Raw genomic sequence first — 9722 nt, 5'->3', positions numbered from 1 at the left:
ATGGTGCGTATCAAGACATTACCTTACAGAGTAAGCCAGAGGTCCCAAACTTTCACAGTTCGTATTGTCTCAAAAATTTTTTCACAGAACTCATAGGCCCAAACAGTTCTATTTATTTTATTATGTAGCTGTGTCCAAAAATTTAATAAATATGTATGTCCTAACAATTTAGCCATTTGAAAAATACAATACACATAAAAGAAAAAACTTGTACTTCATTTTTACAGAACTACAGTTACTTACTAGTGAGATTTGTGTGCCTCTTGGACACTGACACCTTCTCAAACCTTGGAATCAGATTGGCACTGTCACTCTCATTTCCTGTTCCATACTGATTTTCATGCAGTACTTGGTTTTTATCACAGCAGCCACCAAAAACCTAGCTTCGCAATGATAAGATATCATTGGGTTCTCTGGGTTCTGACCTGGTTTTCAGCAACATGGCTGAACACACTAAGGTCAGAATCATCAGTAAATACGGGACTCGTTATGGCGCCTCCCTCAGGAAAATGGTGAAGAAAATTGAAATCAGCCAGCACGCCAAGTACACTTGCTCCTTCTGTGGCAAAGTAAGACGGTCTCTATTGGGGGGGAGGGGGGGCGGAGCGAAGATATCCTTACATAATGAGGCCTCTGTTGAAGAAATTTGATAAACAGGTGCTGGTTCGAAATTGTTGAGCAGTTAGAATCGCACATACTGTTGATGAGTTGTGGGATGACGATGTTGCTAATTTTAGTTTTTGTAAAACATTTTTCGTTAAAAAGAAATTGGAAACTAAAGGATAAAACATTATTTGACAAAGAGCCCTGGCCGAAGCCAAACCTGTTTTATGGGAAATGATTCTGTCACTTTGGTGTACCGGTGCTGCTAGATAATTTCATTCAATATATGTTTGCAAAATACTGTGTTACAGCAATTTTTTTGGGTGGGAGGATGGAGTGGGATCTTGCACATCTCTGGCAGTATCACCGTGGTGAATGCAAATTTTGCATTAGAGAGCTTTGTGGTATTAGAACCACAATATGTCATAAAACACGCCAACTTTAATTATCTAGTGTAAGTTAGACTCCAGCATGTTCGTCAGGTAAAAGGCTTACATTTGGTTCATAGGGAAAATTGATTGTGTTTTACAGACCAAGATGAAGAGAAGAGCTGTGGGAATCTGGCACTGTGGTTCCTGCATGAAAACAGTAGCTGGTGGTGCCTGGACCTACAAGTGAGTTCATTTCTTTGTGGTATTTTGGAAGTATGGACCATGTCACTTTCCAGCTTCAATGCTGTATGGGCTAGTTTTAACTCTACAAGACTGAGAAAGTAGGAATGCTTTTGTATTTTCAGGACTTGAAAGTACAAGTGAGTTTTCAGTTATTCAAAGAGTAGAAAGGAAAGCACTGAGATAAAGTCTACGTTACTTTAGAATTTTATAGTTTAGGAGCATCGTCATGAACGTTGTCATATTGTAGAGGTTCGTTAATGGGACTGAGTCTGTACTGAACCTTGATTTGGCATTGCAAGCTGCTTTCATAAAAAGAGGTCAGTTAGCTTATTCCTGTATGTGGAAACTTGAGGCCATGTGGACCACCACACCTTTGCTATTATTCTAAATAGTATTGGTTGGACCTTTTAAGCTTTGTGTTCTGGACAAGAGCCAGGTGATATTGCTGAGATTAACCTTTCTATACTGGTTATAGATTGGGTCACCACTTAATGTTCATCCATTTCTGTAAGTCAAAGCCTCTAATCTTGGAATTTGGAATTCGTTGCTGACCCTGAAGGCCGAGGCGTTCTTCTAGCCGGTGTTTACATTGCGTTATCCTGTATACTGGCCACACACATGTAAAATGGCTAGTGTGGTTGAAAAACTTAAATTTTTAATTTAAATTTAAAATTGAAGCACTATAAAACATTGGGAAATGTTGTATTATCGTGGATATATAGATATATGCGCCTCCGTAGGGTTTTATGAGGGCAGAAGGGAAAAAGACTGGGGTGCTCTCTTGGTTGTGATAGTAAAATGAATTAGCATTCATATACTTACGAGGAGGAATGATGGTTTTTCAGGTACAGTTCCTGAATCTCAAAACTTTCGTAGTCATATTTCTTCTGACATTTTTTTCATCCCCTTTTAACGAGGTTAGGTCAGCCTCTTGCAACCATTTCTGTTAATTTTTTTATGCTCTGTTGTCTGAGAAATCAGATGCATGAGCTTGCCTGTCTAATTCTGCAAGAGCATACATCATGACTCTAAAAAGATGCCATCATTAAGATTATAATGTAAAAATGAGGCAAATGTATTCAGGCATTTCATATGTTAACATAGTTAATTATGTTGGAACCAAATTTGTTTTTCTTTCCAGCACCACTTCTGCCGTCACAGTAAAGTCTGCCATCAGAAGACTGAAGGAATTGAAAGACCAGTAGAAGCTCCACAATTTGAAATATTGCTAGCCTGTAATAAATGGGTTAATTTATGTAACAAAATTACTTTAGTTTCTTAATTTTATTAATTAGACATTCTGGGTTGCATTGCACTGATTTTGCTTTCTCAACAAAGACTTGGAAATGCAAATCTTTCTAATTTTTCAGTAGCCAAATAATATGTGACATACAAATATAAGCCTTAACAGTTTAGGTATGTGTCTTAGCTAAGTTTTTTTTTTTTTTTGCCAGTTTAACTTCTTGGAGATAACGTTTGTTCAAATTGCGCACTTTTATTTTTAAATCGCAGTTAATTTTTAAGTGTTTCTAAAGGTAGGATGACACATACTTCCTCCTGGTGTTTTGTCAAACCATGTATCAGCATCTTCAGAAAACAATTAGAATTTCAGAACAAACTTTGCAAATATCTACATCATTCTTCATTTTTCAGTTTATTATACACATGGATTCACAGGATTGAATTATTTAAGTTGCTATATATGGTCACACTAATAAAAAATGAAGTTCCTTGGAGGTATTTAAAGAGTTATGAAGGATAAGATTATGATAAACTTTCATCACCTTTATTCAGTCCATCACATAATTGCCAGTTTTTCTATACTTTGTATTTGGCACATTACTGGCTGTAAATATTCTATAAAATCTATGTACAGATTTTTGCTTTCTCTTTAGCATTGGCTCTGGTGCGCACATTATCAAAGTAACACTCTGTGCCAAGCTCTTATTAGACCAGTAGTAGTAACTATAGGGTTTTTCATTTGAGTTATTGTTGCCCCTAACACTTGTTCACTATCATATATGTCCCCAGTACCCAGGATAATTCCTGTACATAGTTGGTTTAAATGTGTCGTGAGTAAACGTGGATCTCAATTTTGTAACAAAATGTTGCTGATTTTGTACTGTGAAACATCAGTAAGTACTGGTAGTCAATAGGAGTAGTATCAGGGTTGACAATCAGGATTGTAGAAATGTTTGACAGGTCTTCAGGAATCTCCAGGTGAATAGCAAGATCTCCCTTCAGCCTAGGGATTTGAATAAGCATTAGGTGGCTGTGGTTAAGAGGTATCAACTGAGCCAAACTGCCTAGGCAGTTGTGTGGTATAGGTTAAGTTACTTAACCTCTCTGCTAAGTTTCCTGAGCAATGCCTGATGGTGGGATGGAGTTTATTATAGGAGCTGAGATACTAATTTGGAGTCTTACTTGAAAGCTTTTGTGTTGCTTAGGAATTTGAATATGATTCTGTAGGCAATAGAAAACCATTAGAATTTTGTAAGCAGTGAGGTAATTAACATTTAAGCCTAAATATTCCAAGCATTGAGTAGTATTTAATCCCACAACTTTTTGAAGTGTAGATGATATCCCTGTTTACACATGAGGAAATTATGAAACTTGGGAATGTTGGAACTGACCTTCAAACTCATGTGTTCTTGGCTCCAGAGCTGATAATCTTAGACATTGTGTATTGTTTAGACACTTTAACATGTTTTTTTATTATAGTTGAAGAGGAGTGGATGAGGGACAAAGACACCAGCTAAAAGGCTGTCGAAATAGTAAATATTTTCTGGCTGTGGAAATAATGACTTTCTCAAGGTTTGCAGGAGGCAGCTGGTGGAGTTAGGGCTGAAAATTAGGTTTCTGGCTCCTAGTCCGTGTTTTTCCCACCACACTAGGCTGCCTTATATTTTATCGGCTCAGAGTATGTTCCTCCTCAATCTGTCTCATAGACTAAAGATTCCCACTTTTATTCTTAGAAAAGCAACCTTACCCCCTGGCTTGTGTTCATGGTGGTTTTCTGAGCCTTTGATTTTAATTCATATAATTGACTTTGCGTCAGGGTATAAAGTGTTCTTCACTTGATTGTAAGCTTACATCATTGTACCCTAAATATTTGTGTGCTCTGATAAATAGACAGGTAGCCAGAAAGCCAAAATGGTCACATTTAATAGCAAGTTTTTGGATATGGAGATGGGGGATAGGGATAGTTAAGCTTGTTTTAAAGGATTATCAGTGAGTGAAAAGGATTAGGAACCAAGTTCTGGAACCAAAAACAAGCTGAGGAACGGGTGTTGGGATAACCCAACTAAGTCTGGAAATAATACATCTGCAGCAGCAATTTTGAAATGTAGCAACCAGAACTAGGAAGTTAGTTAACATTACTGTTTCTTTCTCTGGAAAGCCAAGTGCCATTTTATTGTTGGCATGTTGGACCAAAATTCAACAGGGAAAGGAAATTTTGATTGTTTTGGATACACAGAATCCAAAAGGATCAAATTGGTGTCATGCCACAGTCAACCCTCTAGGCTAGGGCCTTTGAGAGAAGAGTGGGTGGTATGGCTGACACTGAAAACCCATAGGTATTTTTGTGAGCTCAGCTAATGAAACATTGGTTAGTTGAGGGTAGAGACCATTAAACCAGCATGTACCGACCACCCTGAAATACAGACTCACTAGCAGGGTCAAAACAGCATGCCTCATTAAACTTAAAAACTCCTGGTTTGGAAAACTGGCAAAAATGTTCCAAAGTAATTATATGCCAATTCCAATCAAAATGCTAGTTTTTCTTTACCTAGAACTGCAGAATGTTTCTAAAATTTAGAAGCAACAGAAGTCAATGTAGCATAGTTAAAAACATTCTAGAGTTCAGAAGTAGTTTAAATTTATTATTATCTAGTGACTTTGGTCAGGTTTCCTAAATTTCGGAACTTCAGGTTCCTCATCTGGAAAGTGATTATAATAGTTCTTCCCTTAAGCAACACATTAGATAAATTTGGTTTCATGACATGACCACTAACAAGGACCCAGGTTGGTTAGAGTTCTGGGTCTTTGAGAGGGGAAAGGTACTAATCTTGGAAATGCTGGTTCTATTTTTTAGTTGGGATGTTAGGCTAAAGGAGAGAATCAGGAGGGAAACTGCCTTTGACAAAGGATGGGTTATGATGTTGGGGAAGGAGGAACAGATGTGAGGTTCTGGCTGTGGAAGCTTTTTTAAAGGTAGGAGCTAAAGCAAGATTTCTAGTAATAGCATCAGCATACCTTGTGTGCACATGTACAAATGACCACATGACATGTCCATAATATAGAGCACTATGGTTCAGATTTCTCCGGGCTCTTGTGGTAGTCCTTGTAAGGGGAAGGTTTATTTTGTTTTTTTTTTTTTTTTTTTTTGCATCTGATCTGCTTGTGCTGTTTGTGTTGTCTGCATGAGGTTGTGTAGACCTGTATGTTATGGGTTAATTTCTAGCACATTGGTGTTGAAGATCAAGCAATAACTTTCTAAGTGCTTTACATAGGTATTTTAATCTAATTCTAGGTTACTTAGTCACTCTTCAGCTTACTCCAGGCTGCGGAGAAAATGTTATGGGTTGGCTGCATTTACACGGGAACTATAAAAGGAATACCCCCAAGCACTATGGGAAAAGGGATGGACAATGGAACCAATCAGTTCTCTTCAGAGAATTTGAATCAAATAATACAGGAGCTGAGTATTACAATAAGGCAGAGCACTAAGCTTTGGAAAAAGTTCATGGACTCCTTCCAAGAACTACTCCAGTTTCTGTTTCAGCTAGAGTTTTTTGATTGCATGCAATAGAGACTGAATCCAGCTAAAGCAGAAGAGATATTTATTGGAGGGTGATAGAGTACTTCACAGGATAAAAGTTTAGGTTTGTAAGGGGAAGAAAGCAGGGCATCTTCACAGTTATCAGTGAGAAGAGCTGAGAGATCGTCCTCTTAAGGGTTCCTCAGTGAGGTCAGATCTCTTCTAATGTCTTTTTGACACTTCAATAACCCAAAACCTGAAGAGATTATCTAGTTGGCCTAATTGGGGTTAATTTCCATCCCTTGACAGCTTAGTCTCACCAAGACTACACATGACAGGAAAAATCTCCAAAAGAAATCAGAAATTGGCTATAATTTTAGGAGGACAAATGTCCTTAATGTGAAAATTGAATTATTTGGATTGTATTTTTACTTCTATAAACCACTAATTTAAAAGTAACACTTCTTGCATTTTGTCACTCAAACTTTGCAGATTCACAGTTCATGGAAGAATATTAAAACATGACCACAAGTACACACTGTATATTCTCCAACTTTTAAACCTGGAAACATGAGGCCGTTGACCATGGTCAGAGTAGGAACTTCTGGAGGTCAAATGATAGGCAATGTCTTGGATTGAGTCATCAGTGGATAATGTGTAATGATGGCTCCCATCCTATTACCCCATTACCAGAATATAGGATTAGGCTAGATATCCTTAGTAACTGGTGAAGTACCTTCATTTGTCTTTTGGCTAATCAAAGGAGGAATATTAGGTTTGGAAAGGTCAAGGGCAAACCTCTAGAATTGTACCCCCCACCCTGCCAGCTCACACACCAAGGTAGAGAAATGAATCCCTGAAGAATCCTGGATTAATGGTACCACCAAACATGATCATGAGCAGTGGTCCCATGATCATAACCAATTTAGCTATTCTGAATATAGTTCTGAATTGTAAGATCAACATGTTTGGCCTTGACATGGTGCTATTAACCTAGCAAATGTTTTTTCTGCTCATCGCTGTCTGCCAAGTAATCAAAATTAGTTTACAGGAACATACTTTCTTTGCTTCAGCGCTATCAACTCATATTCTCTATCATAATCCTGAAGGATCTTGATCATGTTGATATCTTAACAGGTCATTTTGATCCATTACACTAACGACATAGTAACTGGACTAAGTATAAGCATATGCTCCTACTGCCTCACTGTTTCTTCCTTAATTCAGTTGGCCTCATTGGAGAGTTCCCTGTGTCAGCCAGTGGGAGAAGAAAATAATGGGTGGGTGCAGATACTGCTGGCATTAGCTAAAAGTGGACAGAAGTAGCCCTGGAAGACAGTGAAGGGAAATCCTCCCAGTGGGCAGAACTTAAGGTAATATCTACTTTGCTATAAGATAGATGGCTTGGAGTATAGATTTTTTTTACTGATTCATGGGCAGTGGCTAATGGGTTAGCCAGCTGGTCAAAGAGCTGGAAAGAAGAATCAAAGACTGGTGACAAGGATGTTGCAAGGATAGATGGATAGAATTCTTAGAATGAGTATAGAGTAGATATTAATATCCCACGCAGATGCCTGCCAGCAAGCATACACTGGATATTGCTCTCTTAAACCAGATAAAGTAACCCATTCTGTGAGTGTCAGCTAGTTTCCCCAGCCACTACCATAGATAGACCATGAACAAAACCATGATAGCAGAGATTGAGTCTGTGTATGAGCTCAAAAAGATAGACCTCCCCTTATCAAGGATGACCTGGCTATTGCCTCTGCAGAGTTGCAAACTACAAGAGAGGCCAATGCTGAGTTCTATTATGACACCATTTCTTAGGGGTACCATTTAGCCAAGTGATTATTAAGATGCCTTCCATCATGTAAAGGATAGTAGTTTGTCTTAAGGATAGATGTATTATGAGTGTGGATTTGTCTCTTGCCCATAGTATGTCTGCCAGTATCTCCATACAGGGCCTTACAGAATGCCTTGTCCATCACTGTGATATCTCATACACCAGGGGTCCCCAATCCCCTGGCTGCAGACCGGTACTGGTCCATGACTTGTTAGGAACCAGGCCGCACAGCAGGAAGTGAGCAGCAGGTGAACAAAGCTTCATCTGTATTTGTAGCTGCTCTCTAGCGCTAGCATCACCACCTCAGCTCCACCTTAGATCATCAGGCATTAGATTCTCATAGGAGCACCAGTCCCTGGTGCCAAAAAAGTTGGGCATTACTGTATAATCTCTGACAGTGAAAGAAGTGAAGTAATTGTAGCAGTTGGCCCACACGAATAGAAATCTTTTGTATTTACCATGTGCCCCTTCTTCAGAGGTAGCCTGTTTAATACACAATGGTTCGTTAAAGGCCAGACCAGCTAGGAATTAACTCACTATGAAATCAAGTACTATCCTACAAGGTGACTCGAACCTATCGGTACATGGTGCCTTCTCTCCTATAGCCGGTATGCATGGGTCAATAAATGAAGAGATGGAAGTGGGACTCAGACCACTGAGAATTGGGCCAGTTGACTCATCGAAGGTATTTTTGCTTCCTTTGCTTGTGACCTTGCCTTTGGTGAGTTTGGAGGTCTTAGTGCCTGAGGAAGTAATGTTTCTTCCAGGGAACACAAGCTTAGTTCCATTTAAACAAATTTTGAGACAGTTCTTCAGGCATTTGGGGCTTTTTATGCCACTAAACCTATAAGCAGGAAAGGGAGTCATCTGCTGTCAAGTTCTGTGCTCCAGGAGATTCCCTCCTTTATATGGGATATAGCAGTGGGTTCTCTGGCTTCTGGTTACGTTCAGTAGTGCAAAGGCACCAGCATACTTGGCAGTTGAAAAGAAAGTGGAGTCATATTTATTTCCTCTGCTGCTTGCACAGTTGCTTCAGGTAGACTGTTTCACTGAAAGTTATAGCTCTGTTATATCTGCAGCTACTCTGAGATTTAGTACCTACTTTCTCCCCTTACTTCTGTAGGCCTAGAGTGGTAATGGCTCCCCACTGTTCCTAATCCTGGAGGACCTCATCCATTGTCGATTTCCTTTAATACTTACCACACTGTCGCCCTTATTCCGTTTATTTAACTTCCTTCATTTAACCCATTTGAGTGTCCCATCTGTTTTCCGCCAGGACCCTAAACAAACCAAATGTTTCACAGTAACCTGTTTTGATATTTCTAGAGCTGAAATCATACTCTAAATTTGTTCCCCATCCTGTCATCTATTATTCCTTCCTTTTTCGTTTTGTGATAAGACATTATTTTTGTCTTCCCAAATCTCTTCCTTTGAGCAGCTTATCTCCATTCCATTTGGTTATAGTGGGGTTACCAATAACAGGATCCTTTCCCTTGGCCACAGAAGAATTATCACAGGACACAACTGCTATAAGTTATTTCATCTAAGAATTTATAAATTGCGCAGGGTCACACAGAGCGAGAGGTGGCTAGTTGGAGTTGAGTCTTAGTGGAAGCACCCGATGAGTCAGACCGTGAACACTGCCTCAGAGCCCCTGAAGTTGCCTAGTTCTTGCCTGAGCATTAGCTCTTTGATTTGGTGAGACCCCAGTGTGCAATAAGACTCCAGCAGCCTACACCCTGAGAGAAGTGAATAAGAAATAAGCCCTCACAGAGACTGAAGATAAGCTCCAAATCATCAATACATGATTGGATTTAGTTACTTTAGAATTATTAGTGTTCTAGCTGCTTACAAGAAGCAGTGTAAATCCTCTATGGAAAAAGAAATCCTAAGCTTCAAG

The 9722-nt window shown here is 39.1% G+C and overlaps 1 protein-coding gene across 2 annotated transcripts in view; it reads left to right on the top strand.

The window, feature by feature from the left end:
- RPL37A (ribosomal protein L37a) overlaps positions 1-2485 on the top strand; it is a 3675-nt gene extending 1190 nt beyond the window's left edge. The window contains exons 3-5 of one of the 2 annotated variants that reach the window (XM_025043320.1): positions 513-569; positions 1135-1217; positions 2359-2485. In XM_025043320.1, the coding sequence (XP_024899088.1) occupies positions 513-569; positions 1135-1217; positions 2359-2422 (204 nt within the window). In that variant the 3' untranslated portion in view covers positions 2423-2485. Of the gene's footprint in view, positions 1-425; positions 570-1134; positions 1218-2358 lie in introns of those variants that run through there. The other variant, XM_006906738.2, reaches the window with a different exon arrangement.
- Positions 2486-9722: the final 7237 nt, after the last annotated feature.

Source organism: Pteropus alecto, unplaced genomic scaffold (assembly GCF_000325575.1).
Source record: "Pteropus alecto unplaced genomic scaffold, ASM32557v1 scaffold110, whole genome shotgun sequence".
Lineage (NCBI taxonomy): Eukaryota > Metazoa > Chordata > Mammalia > Chiroptera > Pteropodidae > Pteropus > Pteropus alecto.
This window is presented reverse-complemented; position numbering and strand designations above follow the sequence as displayed.